General features: G+C 35.1%; 1 protein-coding gene across 2 annotated transcripts in view; it reads right to left on the reverse strand.

Moving 5' to 3' along the window:
- LOC113049778 (complement C3-like) overlaps positions 1–22,024 on the reverse strand; it is a 121,663-nt gene that overhangs the window by 6,468 nt on the left and 93,171 nt on the right. For both annotated transcript variants that reach the window (XM_026212516.1, XM_026212447.1), the window contains exons 27-38: positions 17,048–17,204; positions 16,727–16,890; positions 16,486–16,644; positions 16,215–16,274; positions 16,042–16,132; positions 15,873–15,918; positions 15,634–15,724; positions 15,418–15,507; positions 13,865–13,970; positions 13,458–13,547; positions 11,723–11,803; positions 11,505–11,588 (exon numbers count right to left, since the gene is read on the reverse strand). In XM_026212516.1, the coding sequence (XP_026068301.1) occupies positions 11,505–11,588; positions 11,723–11,803; positions 13,458–13,547; positions 13,865–13,970; positions 15,418–15,507; positions 15,634–15,724; positions 15,873–15,918; positions 16,042–16,132; positions 16,215–16,274; positions 16,486–16,644; positions 16,727–16,890; positions 17,048–17,204 (1,219 nt within the window). The remainder of the gene's footprint in view (positions 1–11,504; positions 11,589–11,722; positions 11,804–13,457; positions 13,548–13,864; positions 13,971–15,417; positions 15,508–15,633; positions 15,725–15,872; positions 15,919–16,041; positions 16,133–16,214; positions 16,275–16,485; positions 16,645–16,726; positions 16,891–17,047; positions 17,205–22,024) is intronic.

The following is a 22,024-nucleotide window of genomic DNA, read 5'->3' on the forward strand; positions in this document are numbered from 1 at the left end:
CAGCTAATCTACTGCTTCATGCCGTTCTTCAGTTATCAATTACTGATGTTTTATCAGGGTTGAATTTACAATAAGCTCAGTAGGCCTAGTTATATTCAGCAACTATGTATTGATAGGAAAATAACTAATGACTTTAAGATAATTGCATATTTTTGTGCTTCAGTGATTTATATTCTTCCAAATTCTGCCAGCAGAATTTTTTTATTCTTAATTCTCACATAAAATAAATAAATTGTCTTTCTGATGAATCAGCATATATTCAGGGTTTCATCCCAATCTTTTTTTTATTTTATTTAATATTGAAATCTGAAAAATGAAATGAATTTACTTCAAACCTGCACTCACTTACTAGAAATAAACCAGAAATGATTCTAACAGTGTCAGAATTTTTTTTTTTCCCATTAGGGGCAAATTATTTTTTATTAACCATTTAAACAGAATGTCGTACTAGGCCTAAATACAAACCCGATTCCAAAAAAGTTGGGACACTGTACAAATTGTGAATAAAAACAGTATGCAATGATGTGGAAGTTTCAAATTTCAATATTTTATTCAGAATACAACATTGATGACATATTAAATGTTTTAACAGAGAAAAGGTAAAATTTTAAGGGAAAAATAAGTTGATTTTAAATATCATGGCATCAACACATCTCAAAACAGTTGGGACAAGGCCATGTTTACCACTGTGTGGCATCCCCTCTTCTTTTTATAACAGTCTGCAGACTGAGGAGACAAGCTGCTCAAGTTTAGGAATAGTAATGTTGTCCCATTCTTGTCTAATACAGGCTTCTAATTGCTCAACTGTCTTAGGTCTTCTTTGTCGCATCTTCCTCTTTATGATGCATCAAATGTTTTCTATGGGTGAAAGATCTGGGCCCGGTTTTTCAAAAGTAATCCAGTAGGATTTTGGATAATGGATTGGATCAAATCTTGAAAATGTGTTTTTCAAAAGAAAAAAACGGATTACATAATCGGATTAAATCACGTAATCCAATCTCGGTTGTGATCCGGATCAAACCTTTAGTTTGGTTTTTTTTAGAACTTTGTTGTAGGATTTTGATCACTTTGATCCAAAAAATCTGGATTAAACTGATCCCATCAGAAGGGTGGATTCAGCGTGGATTTCATGGCAGAAATGTAATGAAAACTTTAAAAATGTATCAAATAATACTATATTTGGATCATACAGTATCTTACAAGATATCCTATTTATTCATAAGGTTTTAATTTTATTTGTTCATCCGTCAGGCTACAGTGATTAGGTAGGCTTTAACGTATTCAGCCTTTCAGTATAGGCCTACAGCAAAGTAGAAAGAGTTTGGCCTCATAAAATAATCCCCCAAACAGCTGTCAAAATTGACCAAAAACAATACATTTTATTCTGTCACTAATTGATATATATGTTCATCAAAATCGAAAATATTTTTTTTACATTAAGTCTTTTTTTTTATTATTATTCAATACATCTATACTTGATACTTGTTATAAATATCCTCAATGTACAGTGTTTGTGTTGTAGGTCTCAGATGAGTGGACTGCTGGAAGAGGATGGGGTGGGGTTTTTCTTGTTTTTCGATTGTTTTTAATGTGTGGGTTTTCATTTCAAATAAAAAATAATTTATATTGACCCCACACTGGCTATTCTACTTGTTGCTCTTTACATATCTATAGTTCTACATTGTGATTTCCTATCCTGTTTGAGCACTGGTTATCCAGCACTGGTTATCCAGATTTGGTGATCCTGAAAAGTTCCTATCCGGATCCGATTGATCCAATCCGATGTTGCTTTAAAAAACTGGCTCCAAAAGTAAGCTAGATTACGTGATCACGTATCGCAAAAAAAAAGGATTACTAAATCCGGATCAATTTTATCCGGATTAAACCTTTTAAAAAACTGGGCCCTGGACTACAGGCTGGCCATTTCAGTACCCTGATCCTTCTTCTACGTAGCCATGATGTTGTGATTGATGCAGTATGTGGTCTGGCATTGTCATGTTGGAAAATGCAAGGTCTTCCCTGAAAGAGACAACGTCTGGATGGGAGCATATGTTGTTCTAGAACTTGGATATACCTTTCAGCATTGATGGTGCCTTTCCAGATGTGTAAGCTGCCCATGACACACACACTCATGCAACCCCATACCATCAGAGATGCAGGCTTCTGAACTGAGCGCTGATGACAACTTGGGTTGTCCTTGTCCTCTTTAGTCCGGATGACATGACATCCCAGTTTTTTAAAAAGAACTTTAAATTTTGATTCGTCTGACCACAGAACAGTTTTCCACTTTGCCACAGTCCATTTTAAATGAGCCTTGGTCCAGAGAAAACGCCTGCGCTTATGGATCATGTTTAGATATGGCTTCTTTTTTGACCTATAGAGTTTTAGCCGGCAACGGCGAATGGCAAGGTGGATTGTGTTCACTGACAATGTTTTCTGGAAGTATTCCTGAGCCCATGTTGTGATTTCCATTACAGTATCATTCCTGTATGTGATGCAGTGCCTTCTAAGGGCCCGAAGATCATGGGCATCCAGTATGGTTTTCCGGCCTTGACCCTTACGCAAAGAGATTGTTCCAGATTCTCTGAATCTTTGGATGATATTATGCACTGTAGATGATGATAACTTCAAACTCTTTGCAATTTTTCTCTGAGAAACTCCTTTCTGATATTGCTCTACTATTTTTCGCCGCAGCATTGGGGGAATTGGTGATCCTCTGTCCATCTTGACTTCTGAGATACACTGACACTCTGAGAGGCTCTTTTATACCCAATCATGTTCCCAATTGACCTAAGAAGTTGCAAACTGGTCCTCCAGCCGTTCCTTATATGTACATTTAATTTTCCAGCCTCTTATTGTTACCTGTCTCAAGTTTTTTGGAATGTGTAGCTCTCATGAAATCCAAAATGAGCCAATATTTGGCATGACATTTCAAAATGTCTCACTTTCAAGATTTTATATATCATCTATATTCTATTGTGAATAAATTATAAGTTTATGAGATTTGAAAATTATTCCATTCTTTTTTACTCACAATTTGTACACTGTCCCAACTTTTTTGGAATCGGGTTTGTATGTATGTCATCTTCAATGTTAAATTCTTAAATGATAATAATGTTAAATTAGAATACATGTAATATGACAGTAGGCTGTTACCAATTATTCAGTATTAACCAAGCCTTCAGAGATAGAAGCTGCGTCTGAAGCTGCTTTAGATTTAGGCCTGTTTACAGTTTAATGCTGATAAGATGGCTGTACATGCCTTTACATAGCAATCACAACTGTATAATGAAATGAGATTAATGTTTAATACAACATTTTTAACACAGAAATATGTAATGACAAAATGAAATTATAGGCCTACTTTATGATACTTATGAAAGTAATATCACCACTGGGTGTCGGTAAGTCACTGTGTTAATAAAGAAGCCTTTTATTCAATCTATTCGCCCTAGACAGAGGTGGGTAATCCAGGGGCCAAAGAGTAAAAGTCCTGCCATATTTTTGCTCCACCCATGAACTTTTACTCTTTGGGCCCTGGACTTCCCAAATCTGGTAAGAACCATGCGTAACCGTGCTATGACTTTGTCTCCGCCAAAAGAAAGAAACAGAAGAAACCGGACGTTCTTTTTGTACCTTAACCTTTAAAAGAAACGGTACATATATGTACCTTTTAATGTTTTGGAACATATATGTACCTCAAAAAGGTACATACATGTACCTTGAGGTCCAATAATAAGCCCTATGGGGTACGTTAGTGTAGATTGTACATTGGGGGACAGAAATTGACTCCTACTGTACCCCTATTTCTGACAGTGTATACCATTCAAAAGCTTAGAATCTGTACAAATTTTTCTTTCACTTTTATTTAGCACAGATGATTTAAATTGATCAACATCATAATGATAAATGTTTTTTGAGCAGCAAATAAGAATATCAGAATTATTTCTAAAGGATTGTGTGACTGAAGTAATGATGATAAAAAATATATATATTTGAAATCACAATAAATTACATTTTATAAATATATTCAAATAGAAAACAGTTATTTTAAATATCCTAGTAAAAATATTTAACAATATTACTGATTTTGCTGTTCTTTGGATCAAATACATGCAGGCAGTTGCAGCTGGTGCAGTTGGTGAAATTGGTGAACAGAAAAGACATTTTAAAAACATTAACAGTCAAAAGTTTTAGAACAGTAAGATTATTAGTTTATAGGCAACTTTAATTTTCCTCTCATTTCTACTGCTTTTAAGTGAAGTGAAGTGACATTCAGCCAAGTATGGTAACCCATACTCGGAATTTGTGCTCTGCATTTAACCCATCCGAAATGCGCACGCACGCACTCACGGAGCAGTGGGCAGCCATTTATGCTGCGGCGCCCGGGGAGCTGTTGGGGGTTCAATGCCTTGCTCAAGGGCACCTAAGTCGTGGTATTGAAGGTGGAGAGAGAACTGTACATGCACTCCCCCCACCCACAATTCCGTCCAGCCCGAGACTAGAACCCACAACCCTTCGATTGGGAGTCCAACCCTCTAACCATTAGGCCACGACTTCCCCGTAAATTCCCCGTAAATTCCCCGTAAATTCCCCGTTAATTGGCTTTGAACTCTATAACTGCTGGACAATAACCAAAAATGATTTGTTTATATAAACACTCCATCACATAATAAGGCAGAAAAGTTTCTATACTGTAATAAATGCTATGCCAATTAGCACTGCATGTTCATATACTTTATTTATTACCTGCTGGAGATGACTTGAAAAACACAAATAAACCATATATTGTCGCAATCGTACGCTTAATTTCTTCATGTTTCCAAACGTTTCTGTGAAAAAGCACGGGGGACGAATTTACTTGATATTAAAAGTGAGGGGGACACGTCCCCCTTGTCCCCTGCGTAATCTACGCCACTGCTCTACAGTATTCTAATGTTCCAGATATAATTGTTTGCGCTCTGCTCTAACACTGGGTTTTGTTATACACAAATCCGTTGCGAAATCTATTGGCGATGCCGGTGCCCTCTAATGACATTTCAATGAAAGCGGAACCTGCTCATTAAAGAAAATGTCTGGTGAAAGGGAACATTGGGTACATGATGTCAGGCAGTGGCCAAAACTTACTGATAAAGGTAATTTATTGACAAGATAATGTAATAATGTAAAAATATGTAATGTAATTAAGAAGTGTATTAATTGATGACAACAATAAAACCGAACACTGCCATTACTAGCTGTCTTGCTAATATGTTCACAAACTTCACAAGTTTCAAATAACTATTAGGCCATCCTTAAAAAATATTTTTTTCCCCTTTTAGTCCAACCGACTTGCCAATTGTAATTGCGTTAAGACCCACAGATTTGTTTTACTCTTCAAACAACTAATACAAATGCAATAAAATGTGAGACACATGCAATTGACACTTTTCACATGCTCTAACGCCACACAAAAATCGCGAAGCAAAGAGGACACGGAGACTGACAGACTAGAAAGAGCAGGTTACTTATAATAGAAAAAAAAAACTCAGCTCTCAGATTCTGTCAATTTTATTACGAAATTCAAACAATAAATACTCCTCCGCTCGACTAGGAACTCTATGTAATCCGTATGGAAACCTACCTTGTGGAACAAGGTTTTTAGATAAAAAGAGCAATTTAATTTGCTATTTCAAGCTTTTAATTCAGCAATGTGTTAATATTTACTATGTAACAGAACCTGCAAGTGTTTAAAAGCAAATTACTTTGTGTTATTAAAAGGGTCAAGAGCCCAAATAAAGCAAACACTGATCTCCATGATGGTGGCATCATTTTAACCAATAAATCATCCGATCCTCTGTCATTCTCAATAACAGCAGGTGTTCATCACTACTGCACAATCATAATTTAATTAGTCACTTAATTATCTCACTAACTTTAACTCTTTTAGGACTTGGGATTTGACTTGAGACATATTTGTGACTTAAAAGGAATAACTTGGTTCCTCCTCTGGTGAAATCAGCTGCTGAGTTTATGGGTGGAACAAAAATATGGCAGGAATTGTACTTTCTGACCCCTGGACTTTACACCTCTGTCTGTAATATATTTGCTTGTTTTACACTTGTTGGCCACCAGGTGGTATTGTGAGCAAATTAAGTTTCCAGAAATTAACTCTTTTGTGAACTACTTGGCTGAAAAGCTTAAAGCTTCATGAGGCTTCATATTCCACTTCCCTTCTGGAGAGCATATGTACTAAAACAAACTAAATAAAAATAACTTTTCGTACAGCTAACATCTGCTACAGCCGCCTACGGGACCAACACGCTACTTCTGCTACTTCCTTAGCAGCAAGGCACGCAGCAATGGCGGCGCTGCTTTACCTCCGTGTCTGGGAACGTGACGTCAGCAACGCAATGCATTCTGGGACTTGGGGAAACGGACGCTGCTGAATGTATTGGATTGTATTGGATTGATAATAGACTGTTTTGTTTGCTCTGTACAGCTAAAAAAAAAATAAGTTACAATGGTGAAAGCTTGTTGTGTAATTAACTGCCATACTCGCACTCAGGACCGGTATAGATTAATAATTTCGAATGGAGTGCGATTTTTTTTTTTTAGCTTTCCCGTCTGGAAAACAGCACCTTTATCTCAGGTCTCCGAGTTAGCAAAGCGGCTTCGCATGGCTTGGTTAGAAGCAGTAAGAAGGAAAACCATAAGCTTCAACAACAACCTGAAACATGTTAGTTTTTTCATTTTATTTGATTTAGGATTCGTTTTAAAATTTCAAGTTAGTTTTATTATTTAACATTCCAATTTCAGAAATAAATATGCAGCATTTCGTCTTTTGTCTAATAATAAAAGGACACATTTTAATTTATAATTTGTCATAAATCTCATTTTGTAAAAAATAAATAAATATACAAAATAAATTGTAAGAAAATTGTATGGTGTAATCTGTATTGTGAATTTTATCGCATTGTAAGTTTATTGAATAGTTACATCCCGATATGCTACTAGTTTTTGCTGATAATGCTGATTTGTCCACAGTAAAGTTCAGGCAATGTCTTTTTATTATTTTGATCTTGTTAAATTAATTTTGGGCTACCAAAACCTGAAGAATGCCTGCCTGAAGGGTTACCAGGGCGACCCCTGAAGTGTGTTTTCCAAAAACATTGTAAATAACGACATTGCTTGTGACCATGGGAAACGAGCCCTGTCAATTCTGACTCAGTGATTCTTTTGCAACTCTTTTTCACTGAAAGTTTAGTCCATTCATTAAATAAATCTATTGTATAACTTGGACAACTGTGGCAGTTTTTTTTGACTACTTTTATCATGTGTTTGGTGTGTCTGGATTCGCTTTGAAGCTTGGAATGCAGAATGAAACTGCACGAAATACCATTCATTTTACTAAAAAATGAATTTATATTGATTGGAAGATTGAAATGACATAAAACATTTTTGTTGTTCATAGAAATTCTGTGGAAAATGTATGTTCTTAAAAATAAAATGCAAAGAAAACACAATTCTTATGGCTGGTAGATGTCAGAAAGCATAAAAACAAGACATCAAGTTTTGTTCCTTTGTGTTACAAAGCTTAAGTATTTCAAAGTATTCTAAAGTATTTAGATTAAGTTACTAAACCTGAGTAATCTAACGAAATACCTTACTGATTACTTTTTAAAGCTTGTATTTTGTAATATGTGGATTTTAAAAGTAACCTTCCCAGCCCTGTATATATTTCATGAAGTTGTGTACTTACGTTATCCCAGAAGATCCCAAGGATTTATAAATCCAGAGAAATTCCAATTAATAATAATGGCTCTGGGCTCCGGTTTCCGCTTTTAGAATCTATGGCAACTCATGTGGACAAAAATGTTGTTGCACAGTTAAACTAAATCCATTAAGGCTGTAGTAAATAAACTGAAAACGAAAAGAAAAGTGATGTCTGCAGCATTAAATTTAGATCTGCTCAATGCTGCATCATGATTCGTTTTTATAGTCCTGCGTATTATAACCAATCACAAGATTCTGTTGAGCTTATGAAAGCAATGGCCATTTAGAAGAGTTCACATGAGTTATCACTGAAACGACTGAATTCTGCTCTCACACAAATCCTCTCATCATAAACAAGAAAGTGCAGATTTGAGTACACACTGAAAAAAGTAATAAGTAAATTTACTTAATTTTTATTTGGCAAGTTTTTGCACAAGCATTTTTCAAGTAAATTTAACACATTTGGAAATTAAGTAAATCTACTTAACTAAGTTAAGTAAAAAAAATAAAATAATAATAAGTACATTTTATTGAGTAAAATTTAATTAAATACTATTAAATTAATGCATTTAGCAGACACTTTTATCCAAAGCAACTTACAGTGCATTCAGGCTGACAATTTTCACCTATCATGTGTTCCCGGGGAATTGAACCCCAAACCTTGCACTTGCTAATGCAATGTTCTACCACTGAGCTAAAGGAACACTTCAAGATTTTCAGAAAAATAAGTGAAAATTTATCTTACTTACTTTTTTATTTTGGAAAAGTTTTTACACCAACAAAAAACCCGAAACAGATATTCTAGAAATTTCTAAATGTAAAATCATTTTTTTCAAAACAGTTTTATCAAATTAGGGTAAATAAGTCTCTCAATTCTGTCCCTTTAAACCAGTTTACAGCAAAGACAGCACAAATGACTGGATGCACATGATAAATATTCTGCAATTAAGAAAACAGACAAAAGAAATAGCACTGTAAAACCAGATAAGTAAACTTTACTCAAACCGTTTGAGTAAATAGATTGCCTTGATTTAAACCATGTAAGTTTTAAAACTTTGCATTTAAGTAATTAAGTGATTAACTAAGTGCTGATTGAGAATTAGTGATGAACAGCTGCTGCTAACAAACAGAATCACTGAAGAAAAGAGAAACACAAGAACTACTACAACTGACTTCAGACACAGCCTTAGATTAAATCAACTGAAATAAAATACATGAAATCTCTCAAGATCTGATTAAACAACCCCACAAACAGCATCAGCAGCTCCACTTATTAATAACCAGACTGACTTTATTTCTGTCCAACCTGATCTCATGGCAATTCGTACATTTTTCACAAGGTGGCTTATTGTTGCCAAATCGTACGTATTTTACGATTTGCACAATTCATATGAATTTGTACGAATGACCTACACCTAACCCCGCCCCTAAACCTAACCGTCACTGGGGTTTAGCCAAATCGTATAAAATCATACGAGTGAGGTCGTACAAATTCGTACGAATAAGCCACCTCGTAAAATACGTGCGAATTGAGATAGTGAGATAGCGTTGTTCTGTCAGACGTCTAGAGAAGATCTTATTGAGAATGAACTAAGGTTTAGATGTTGATTTATTGTTTCATTTGGAGTAACCATGTTAGAGATCAGTGTTTGCTTTAGTTGGGCTCTTGACCCTTGACTTCTGTCTTAGTCTTTTTTCTTGCTGTTATAACCGTGTGTTTCTAAAACACATTTGTTATAACTCAAAAGCCCAAAAGAAAAGCCATCAAGTGTTAACCTGTATCTAGGTGTAGGTTGTTATACTTTATATTGGTGATGAGAATCATCAATTATTGAACTGTATAGAGTCTAATCTCTGATGAAGTAGGTGATGTGTAATTAGTTGAAGTGATTCTAGTAAAAGTGACACTAAGAGCCAGTGATTCTGTGATAATCAATTAATATAAAAATGGCTTTTCAAAAAGTCACACACAGACAACAATAATCAGAATATGAACCTCAACAATGGTGACCATTAAAAAAATGCTGCAGAGCATGCTGGGAGCCATGGATGAGTTCTGCACTACAATAGTACCCAGAATGCATTGCAGCATGTTTTTTTTCGTCACCATTGTAGAGGTTCATATTCTGATTATTGATGTCTGTGTTTGACCAGCTACTGGCATAGAAGAAAAATGTATGTATACAAAATGTTTAGAATGTCATTTTTTTATTAACTGATCATCACCGAATCACTGGCTGTTAATATCACTTTTACTAGAATCACTTCAACTGATTACACAACATCTACTTCTCCAGAGATTAGACCCCATACAGATAAATGATTGATGATTATCATCACCAATATAAAGTATAACAACCTACACCTAGGTACAGGTTAACCCCTGATGATAATTTTTCTGGGCTTTTGAATTACAACAAATGTGTTTTAGAAACACACAGTTATAACAGCCAGAGAAAAGACGAAGACAGAAATGAAGGGTCAAGAGCCCAACTGAAGCAAACACTGATCTCTAACATGGTTATTTCGAATGAAACAAATCAACATCTAAACCTTAGTTCATTCTCAATAAGATCTTCTGTAGACGTCTGACAGAAATAAAGTCAGTCTGGTTATTAATAATTGGAGCTGGTGATGCTGTTTGTGGGGTTGTTTAATCAGATCTTGAGAGATTTCATGTATTTTATTTCAGTTGATTTCATCTAAGGCTGTGTCTGAAGTCAGTTGTAGTAGTTCTTGTGTTTCTCTTTTCTTCAGTGATTCTGTTTGTTAACAGCAGCTGTTCATCACTAATTCTCAATCAGCACTTAGTTAATCACTTAATTACTTAAATGCAAAGTTTTAAAACTTACATGGTTTAAATCAAGGCAATCTTTTTACTCAAACGGTTTGAGTAAAGTTTACTTATCAGGTTTTACACTTTTGTCTGTTTTCTTAATTGCAGAATATTTATCATGTGCATCCAGTCCTTCGTGCTGTCTTTGCTGTAAACTGGTTTAAAGGGACAGAAGTGAGAGACTTATTTACCCTCATTTGATAAAACTGTTTTGAAAAAAAATATTTTACACTTAGAAATTTCTAGAATATCTGTTTTGTTTTTTTTGTTAGTGTAAAAACTTTTCCAAAATAAAAAAGTAAGTAAGTGAAATTTTCACTTATTTTTCACGAGATCTTGAAGTGTTCCTGTAGCTCAGTGGCAGAATATTGCATTAGCAAGTGCAGGGTTGGGGGGTTCGATTCCCTGGGAACACATGATAGGTGAAAATTGTTAGACTGAATGCACTGTAAGTTGCTTTGGATAAAAGTGTCTGCTAAATGCATTAATTTAATATTATTTAATTAAATTTTACTCAATAAAATGTACTTATTATTATTATAATTTTTTTTACTTAACTTAGTTAAATAGATTTACTTAATTTCCAAATGTGTTAAATTTACTTAAAAAATGCTTTTGCAAAAACTTGCCAAATAAAAATTAATAAATTTACTTATTACTTTTTTCAGTGCAGTTGAGGTCAAAAGCTTACATACACTTTGCAGAATCTGCAAAATGTTAATTATTTTACCAAAATATGAGGGGTCTCATAAAATGCATGTTATTTTTTTATTTAATACTGACCTGAATAAGATATTTCACATAAAATATGTTAACATATATTCCACACACACACACACACACAAAATAATAGTAAAAATAATAACTGTCAGCTATATTCTTAAGATGGACACAGAATAATAATAAACTGTACCTTCTTTCAGCACCAGCTCCACCTTCATGTCATAGATGTCAGAGTGCTGTTTCAGATCCATCCCCACCACTGTGACTTTATAAACTGTCAAACAGTCGTGTTATATTGGTGTTATATCAGAGTTGAGACTAAACTGTCAAACAGTCGTGTTATATTGGTGTTATATCAGAGCTGTGAGACTGGACCTCAATGGCTGTGGAGGGAGAACGTGTGTTTACCATAATCCATGCCAGCTTCACAGGGTCTATCCGAACGCACCTCATCTCCGACATGATTCTTCTTCTGGTAACTGCAGTTCTCTGTGTTATGAGATGGTGATTTTTTTTTTTTTAAACACATTAATAACAAAACATTTTCCTCCATTCATAAAAAGTTAAAATAATAATAATAATAATAACAATAATATATATATATATATATATATATATATATATATATATATATATATATATATATATATATATATATATATATATATATATATATTAGTGGTGGGCATAGATTATTTTTTTTAATCTAGATTAATCTCACTGTGATCTTGAAATTAATCTAGATTAATCTAGATTAAAATGGCTCATTCAAATTCTGCCGAAGGCATTCAGAATATGTGTGTTACCCAAAAAAATTGACAAACAGTAAGTCTTTGAGAAGGGGTTTATCAAGCTAGGTGGTGCATTAGAAAAGGGACTCATCTCCTGTTTCCAAAATGCATCACAAAGTGGTTGAAAAAGCTGTAAACTAATTCCACATTGCACAAGGTGCAAACAATCTTATGCCTGTTTCACACCAATGTTTAAGTTTTTTTCAAGTTTGTAGGTGTCAAGATACAGAAACAATTAAATGTAAAATAGCACTGGATAGTCTTCAATGTAAAAATGAAATATATAATCAAACCTACATTTATTCAGACACTTTCAACATTTCTCACATTATTACAGTTTTGCTATATATATCAAAAATGATATCTGGTTGCTGAATAATTTTTGGTTTGACTGTAAAAACTACTTAGTAATGCAGTCAAGAGCAGTGAGTGATTTTCTTTCATTTTCTTGGATTAACATTACAGCAGACAGTAGCTAAATTAGGCGCGGCCACTTTAAGAGAGGATGAACGCATCCAATACACATCCCATTTTTTTACTCAACTGTTTACTTTCACTTAAGAAATAACTGACAGTTTTTTCGAGCATAATTTCCAAGGTGGATATTTTGACATATTTTGTATGTATTTGTCGGCACAAGAGCAAAAATAAGCAAATTCGATGTTCAAGTGTTTTGAGACGCCTTTCTCTGCGTGAGCCCTGAACACCAGAACACCGCGAGTACTGAGTTGGGCTCTTTCACATCTTTTTGTTTGTTCAAACTGCGATTTGTATTTGTTCGTTCAGGTGCAAGAGGAACTTCGAGGAGAACTTCGCAGAAGAGAGCTCGGTTCAGTGTCGCTGTCCGTGATACGCGTCTATCTCTCTCTCGTGTGCACCGCGTCTTGTGTTTGGATGCTTTAATGTTTAAATCAACAAGCGGTAAGGCTTAAAACACGTGAAAAAGATAAGCTTTCGTGACGATGCGCAGCAGTGGTCCGTCAACTGTCCTGAGCATCATTTAGGCTGACCTCAGCCAGTCGGTTATATAAAATATCAAGGTGAAAGTCATCATAGCTTGCTTAGTATAGACCCAGCTCCTAACCCAACTTTGAGAATAGATTAACGGCGATATTTTTCTTATTGCTCGATAAGAGTCTCACGTTAACGCAGCACGTTAATGCCGATAACGGCCCACCACTAATATATATATATATATATATATATATATATATATATATATATATATATAATAAATAAAATGACGCAGAACATTTAAACTACTTAAATGAAAAATATTTGCATCTTATGACAAGTTGTGAATGTCTTTTATAAAAATATCTGGTGAATAAAAAAAAATATAATTGTAATACCTTCTGCACACAGGCACAGGTCTCCTTTACACAGTTTGTATATCGCAGCATCTGTTCTTTTAGGGTGGTAGAACTTTGTACAGCGTGCATCTGAAACACACATGCATTTAATTAAACTACAACAGACTACAACAGCCTTCTAGTTCTGTGAAATCTTTCCAAAAAATCCCATCACAGCAGCATGTCACACACACCTTCAGCCTTAAACCAGAGCATTTGACCAACCAACGTTCTGCACTTTAAAAACAATCTGCTCTTGTGTTGTAGAAATCTGTTATACCAGAGCAACGTGTATTTATTTATTACTTGCCCTCCCCTTACGTCAGTGTATTGTTTTCATTTGTAAATCACTTTAAATGATCTTAAGAGTTCATGTAAGAAGATGGGAGAGTGTGTGTGCAGCTCACCTGGTGAGTAATATTCATATATTGTGACTGAAGCAGGCTGTAGCAGACCCACATTATACAGCTGGTGCATTCTGAAGGAAATTACTTCAACCTCTTTATGAGAAACCTAATAATACAGAAACCAATGCAAAATTATGATTACATGTCATATTTTACTCTGAAAACTGTCCATGTTAACAAATGCACAAGCCACTACTACTACTATTAAAAATAATAATAATAATCTAATAAAAAAATAAAACTATAGTTGCATTTACACTTAAAAAAAACTATTTTGTGTGTTGCATAGCTGACAGAAAACAAAATTTAAATTTGTTGCAACCAGGGTTGAACTGAGGGGGGGTGGCATTCCCCTTATTGAAAAAAAAAGACAACCATCATCCTCCTTCCCATCCCCTTTAGATTAATAATGTATTGTGTATAACGTTAAAGTAACAAATAAGAAATATAAAAATTTTCTACTTATAGTAATTATAATTTATGCATAATAATTCATGCACAAGCTCCCCCGATATAACATTATTGTGCTGCATGTGTGAAGGACGGAGAGATGACATTATTGAGTGTGTCACTCACTTTGCAAAAACAAACAAGTGTCTAAAACCATTCACTGCTTGATGAAGCCCATTAGAATGTAGTTAGAATGCCTTTTTATTTAAAGTAAGGAAAGAAATTACTCTCCTGATCATCAGCTCGTGTAACAATCTCAAATGTGCTATTAATTTTATACAGTAGTGCAGAGCAACACCGTGGTGTTTCAATCCTGAATGAATTTGTTTTTGAATAAATCAAGTGAGCCAGTGAATCAACAGTCCATTCATAAACATAGTCACTTGTTTAGGTTTTAATTGAATCAGCCATTTTGAACAAATAATTTGATTTGAATGATTCAGTTTATCAATGATTCAGTGAATCATTTATTAAACAGGGAGTTAGCTGCCACCTACTTGTCCATGACAAGCCTAAATCAGCCAAGATGCCAGCACAAAAAAAAAAAAAAAAACTTCAGCAAAATATCATTTAATTATCATTATCAACAAAAATCCCTTCCATTTCACAGTCCAAAAAGAAAACAGCTTATAAACCATAGTTCATTTAATAAAGCTTAATTTAAATTCAAATTAAAATGTGTTTAAACATAAGACAAATTTTGTAACCATTGTGTAAAGTTATCTTTGGGACCCCTGCCCCACCAAAGAAATACTTGACCACACCATCTCCCCTGATTTTCATTTATAATTAAAAGAAGAAAACAATTACAGTTCGACCACTAGTTGCAGCCATAGGCTATATGTATGCACTTTCTCTTGTGATTATAATATTATGTGAAATATGACTATATGTTGTCCAAAATGTACTTAAAGGTGAACATGCAGTGACATGGAACTTTATGGATGTGCAGTTATTGGATATTAATGAAGCACTTTGTCAGCCAATCAGAATGAAGAACTCAACAATATTTCATAGAAATATAAAACAATATCACGTTTCCTGATCAAAAGAAAACAAGATTGACTCTGTTTACGAAATCATCAGACAACAGTTTGTGATACCTTATCTAAGTAGAGGATGAGGGATCCTCGCTCTGACAGAACTTCATTCATTTCATATTTCTGAATGTATCTCTCCTTCCCTGAAGACAACTGAGGACAAGAACATAAGAAAACAAAAACCTCAATACATGACATGATCAGGATGCTTTATGTCCTAGTGTTAGTTTTCTCTACTATAAACAGAAACATCACTGCATCAGTTTGTCATCACAATACCTGTTTAAGATCATGTTCTTCAACTTCAAATCCAGTCGGTAAACCAATGTCCAGAATAGTCATGGTGGCATCGGTTTTATCACTTTTGTAGCTGTGAAGATGGAGATCAAGAGCAGATTTTAATAACAGGTTTTGTAGTTTTGCTCCATCTTCTGTTTTCACACTAGAGCTTTTTGAGTCTGTTTGACCTCAGAATTATTATATTGTAGTAGGATTTTTTAGGATTTTTTTTCACATACATGAAATCCATAGTGAGCTTGTAACTTGCAATGGCTCCTTGTTTTGCTTTAAAAAAAAACAATTGGTAATTAAAATAAAAAAGCAGCACATAATTAAATGTTATGGAGGTTTTATTTTAGCTCTGGATGTATGGAAAGTGCCACATAAAGAGCATGAACTCAATCTTACTTTCATTTTCTTTCTCCAATTTAACAGTCAGATTAAAGAAAGTACAGTCAGATTTCTTCTCAACAGGTCTGGCATAGTACATCGTCAGAACCTGAAAACAGCAGCACGTCTCAGATTAGATGTTACACACTTTAATCTTGCTGTTGACTGTATAAGCGCTCATGAACGCTCACTGAGAGAGTGGCTTTTCCAGTTCCTTTAGCAGTTACATTGAAGTCCTTGTTTATCTCCACCTGTCGAGTGAATGCAGATATACTCAAGTCATCAGAATAATCAAATCCATGATATAATAGAGATACCTGAAGATATCACTGACCAAACACTCTTGATGTAGAGATTAAAAATTATGACTCCCATAATTATTTATTTAATATCAAACCACAAAAACTTTCAACTGACGTGAGCAGCAAACAGTTTGAATCTAGTAGATGAGTTATTCCTCACATTGTGTGACCATGTAAGATGTGCATTCTCTCTTTTGATAGTATATCTGACAGGTTTGCTGCTTCCTTCTACAGACAGCTCCACTTCCATATTGAAGTTTTGTCGGTCCTTCACCTGCGTGCGATACTCTGCCACGGCCTGAAACACCATGATGGTCGCCTAGAAAAGACAGAAAAGTATTTAAATCCTGTCCTGCACTTGTTCTGCTGTCTATCAGTCAAATGATGAGGTGTTCATGTACCTGTGTGGTGCCAGATCCTCCATAGTGAGACTGTTGTCTGTTCAGCCAGTGCACTGCTTCTCCTGCTTTATCAAAGTCTTTTGCCTTCACAAGCGCCAGCACAGCATAAGCCGTGGCCTCTAGTGAGTGATGATGCTGTCCAGGGACAGTCCAGGACCGACCGGCTGTTTCAAACACAACACAGCAATAGAAACAGGATTGTCTCAAGCAGCTGTCATTACACCACAAAACATCTGTAATTCTCCTATTATTGACACTTGGGTCAGAGTGAGCACTGTTAAAAAGTACATCTCTTTTTGATGCCTTGTTGACTTGACTGACCTTCTCCTTGTGAGGAGTGTTTCATTAAAATGTCTTTATTGAGTTTGTCAGCATTGGCCATGGCGTACGACGTCATCGCAACAGCGTAAGGATTGGTCAGTTGTGGAAGTCGACCTTCTAAGAAGACAACAGCCTTCCTGATACTTTCATGCAGTCTCTATAACAGTGTGAAAATTAAATAAATAAATAATAAATAAATAATTTCTTAGATTTGCATCCTTCAACATTCAGCATAATCAACAGTTAAAATTCACTCAAAAATGAAAATTCTGTCATCATTAACTCACTCGTCGTTCTAAAGCTGTACGAAATGAAAAAAAATACATTTTGAAGAAAGTTTTAGATCCGCTGTATTTACTTGACCTCTCAGTGTCAACTGTCAATTCTAAGAATGTTACTTTCCTGTTTAAGGAAAATGATTTCTTACTCTACAATACTACTCTGTACAATACTACTCTAATCTGCATGATTAGGGACTTCAGTTATGAGCAAACAATGAACAACCTCAAGTGTGATGCATATAAGACTTTATTAACTACATTTACACTTAAACTAGTCTAACACACACACACACACACACACATATACAGTGGGCATAGGAAAAAGGGTTAAAGCTTCAGCAGTAAAGAGAGGAGAAAAAAAGACATGAAGCTATGGTACAATTTGATATTCAGCAGATCTACAGCCCGAAGGAAACATCAGTTTTTTTGTTCAAACACACCTTTGTAAAAGGTGCATATTATACTTAATGTATCAGCCAATAAGAATAAGTTTGAAAATTGCACATCTCGCCTGTTTGAAAAAGAGTCCTGATGCACTTTGGGGCTCCATTTGATCTCTGCTGAAGTGAGTTGATGAGAAAGACCAGTTTGAATCAGAAGATCTTGATGAATAGAAAGTCAAGGCTGATGGCCTGGCTCAAGTTTAGGGTGGGTTTTAAGGCTCTTAGCTCAGCATCTTCTCCTGGAATTCCTAAATCTAAAAGAACCGCCCTGATCTGGTGATCAGTGATCTATATAGGGTGACGTTGTCACACCCTCAGGATTCGAGTGAGCCAATGAGGTATTGTAGCTTTTGAAAGGGAAGTTTTACAATCTTTTGTCCTCAGGCATATATGTTTCACATCTGGTCTTTGATTGGATGTTGATAAAGAAACTATTAAAGATTCTGGTAACACAAATGCCTTCCACTGGTATCAACATATATAAATTAACATTTAGAACATTCAAAATGCAGCCGAAAGATACCGAATATGGCAGAGTTTATATCAATACATAAGTGATAGGGAATATGTTGGGTACATGTTCCTACATTTCTCGAGTGGTAATATCTAGAATGATATAGAATTAGGATGGACTGTATAGTACAAGGGTACATTTTTCTGTTTTAAAGTGAATTTAGAGTGAAAACTCTACATTCCTTTGAGTCTTATCGTGATGTGTGTCTTTGTTACCATGGTAACCAGAGGTAACCAGAGGCCTGTTCTGTCTTTTTTGAGGTCATAGTTGCATTTTGGGTGAAGGGTCCATAGACCCTTTGGTTAGATGAGGGGACGTTAGATATTATTAGTTAAATATAACAAATAGTTTTGTGTCTGATTGGTCCAAATGCTACAGATGTAATCTGTAATGTTAATGGTCTTTTACAGGAAGGATAAGCGCCATATTGGAGTTGGCTTACTATTTGAATGAAAACAATATTACAGAAATCTTTCAGATTTAGATTTCAGAATGAGCACATTCTTATTTGTAACACATATGTTGAGGATCTCGTCTGGAATAGGGAATATGAATATTAGTGGTGTAATGATTCGTCGATTTGGATCTATAAATTGATACAATGTCTGCTGATACCACACATAAAATATCGATATCGATATCGGTCATATAAATATAGGCAACTCATTTGGCACTGTCCACATTTTCACATAATCTTCGTGTAGGCATTACTGCTGATGGATGCATTCTCGTTCAAACTCATGTATCAGAACTCGATAATAGGACTGCTGACATAGGCAGAGTTTTTGGGGGACCAGACCAGAGCCAATTAATGCATGTCTAGTGCTTTGAAAAATAAAAAAAAATACAGAATTCATATTTTCTCATTTTATTTGTCCTAAATTATAATTTTTTTTGGATATAATGAGTAAGTTTAGATTTAATTATTTTTAATTACTATATTGAAAGAGAAGCTCATTTTTCGCGGACTTCAAAGTATCGCGGTAAGTTACGTGAGGGGACTCTCTTCTTGTTCTGTTCCTGCTTTAGTCTACATGCTAAATAAACAAAATTGACATTCATTGTTTTTTTAATAAACCCACTAGTAATGGGTTGTGTCTGCTGCAGCTTGCACTCACACTGCCAGTTGGCTCTGCTACACAGCAAAATCCCCAGTGTTAATTTAACACTTTTGAGTGTGGACTCATATAAACACTAAAGCAGTGTTAAAAGTAACACTGAAGCAGAGTTGAAGTTAATGAGATAATTAAGAAGTTAATTGAGTTATGATTAAGCATTATTGAAGACACCTGATGTTAACAAGCAGAATCACCAAACGAGAAAATCACAATTTGTGTATCACCATTATAGTGGTCAATGTTTGATTTAGTTGGGATCTTGACCCTTTAGTTATTATCTTTAGATTTTATGTGGCTGTGGTGACTGATTTATATCATACAGACGGACCACAGCAAAGGCAATCATGTGTGCCATTGATTGTGATTTGAGCTATTTGTTATAGAGTGACCTGAATGCCTGAGTTTAAGTTTCTTTACGGCATACGTAAATTAAGTGAAAAAGAAAAGTAAGCAACTCAGCATTTCTGACATAGTATGACATGTTTTTAATAGTTAGTACTACTTAAAAAATAAATCTTTTGTTTAGACACACAGACATCAGGAATCAGTGTGAGCATCACAACAACGGTGACCATCAAAAAAGCATGTTGTAGCCAATAAAAACTCATCCATGGCTCCCATCATGCATTGCGGCATGAATAAATTATGAGCTGAACTGTCTTTTTAACTTTTTATTCTAACTATATTTTACTTTTGCTGTTTTTATGTTCATTTTTAGTATCTAGTTTTGTGATTTTCAGAGTTGGTCTGTTTATCTGAATATGCTGTTTGTCACCATTGTTGAGATTCATATGCTGATTATTGTTATCTGTGTGTGCCTAAAATTAAAACTCTTTAATAATAAAAAAAAAAAAAAAAAATCAGAATCACTTACAAGAGATACCTGCAAAATGTATAGAAAATACAGATTTTTTCATTGTGGAACCAAAGCGGTGACAATCAAAAATGGAAGTTTTACTTTGAGAAAACACTGTAAATGAGTTCAGTGAATCATGTCAAGCAACAATTACATTAAAACATAATCATCAACACACAATGATTTTTGCTCTTGGTTTGACAAACAAACTTTAAAAGTAAAAAGTTACAAGCCAAGATCACAACTAAAGCAAACACTGACCACTATAATGGTGACACACAAATTGTGATTTTCTCGTTTGGTGATTCTGCTTGTTAACATCAGGTGTCTTCAATAATGCTTAATCATAACTCAATTAACTTCTTAATTATCTCATTAACTTCAAATCTTCTTCAGTGTTACTTTTAACACTGCTTCAGTGTTTATATGAGTCCACACTCAGAGTGTTAAATTAACACTGGGGAGTGTTAAATTAACACTGGGGATTTTGCTGTGTACGTCAGAAAGAAGTTCTGAGAAGGACAGAAACTGGCTCCGATCTGCAATGGCTCAGGACAGATTCTCAAATCTTTCCCTACTACAGTGGTTTTCAAAGTTGGGGCCGCCATGTGGCGCCAGGGGGGCCCCAGCAAGTTGGAAGAAAAAAGCAAAAAAAAAAAAAAATTATATTAATATTTTACAAATATTAAAAAAATATGTATTTTTTTTTATTATTAATATGAGTATTGTTATGAAATAACATTATAATAATTTGTCGATATCTGAACATTAAACTTTTAATGCTAATCTTTCTGATTGGCTGGTACAGGTAATCTGTCAGTGTAGCCTTGGTAACAACCGGCAGTGCTCAGCTATTCAGCTATTTATTTAATTAGCTGGCTAACTCTGTCAAACCTCTATCAAAATGGATAGATTTTTAAAAAGGAAAAAACCTGACGAGCCAGCAATCGAAACCTCAGAAAAAAAAAATCAGAAAACGAACTCCTGGCCGATTAAGACTCGTAGGTATAAGGCAGCATACATTAAGTATGGATTTACCTGCGTCACACACAAGAATGGACACGAGTGCCCCAAATGCATTCTCTGCTTCGAGATACTCTCCAACGAATGCTTAAAACCATCAAAACTTCAACGTCACCTGAACCAGAAGCATCCAGCAGAGGCCGAAAAACCAATTGACTTTTTTAAAAGAAAGGAAGAACATTTGAACAGGCAGTCAGCAACATTCGTGCGGCAAGCTACTGTCCCTGAGAGAGCATTGAGGGCATTGTTTTTGGCTTCCTTTCACATTGCGCGAGCTAAGAAGCCGCACACAATTGGAGAGGATTTGATACTACCAGCTACTAAAGACATTGTTTAAGAGCTACTGGGTGAGGATGCTGCCAAGAAAATTGACGCTGTACCACTCTCTGATAACACTGTGAGCAGACGTATTGGAGACATGGCTGAGGATGCGTCTGCTCAACTGTTGGACCAGGTGAGAGCTAGCGAATATTTTGCGCTGCAGCTAGATGAAAGTACAGATGTGGCAAATGCTGCCGAGTTGCTTGTGTACATAAGATTCATTTCCCAAGAAATGTACGTTGAGGAAATACTGTTTTGTAAAGCACTTGAAAGTAGAACCACCGGGAAAGAGATTTTTCAAGTGCTGGACGAATATATTAATTCAAATGGACTTGACTGGTCTCGGTGCGTGGGTGTGTGTTCTGACGGGGCCGCGGCTATGACTAGGAAGAACAGTAAGGTGTATGATTTGCGGAGGGAG

The sequence above is a fragment of the Carassius auratus genome, chromosome 1 (assembly GCF_003368295.1).
Source record: "Carassius auratus strain Wakin chromosome 1, ASM336829v1, whole genome shotgun sequence".
NCBI classification, from domain to species: domain Eukaryota; kingdom Metazoa; phylum Chordata; class Actinopteri; order Cypriniformes; family Cyprinidae; genus Carassius; species Carassius auratus.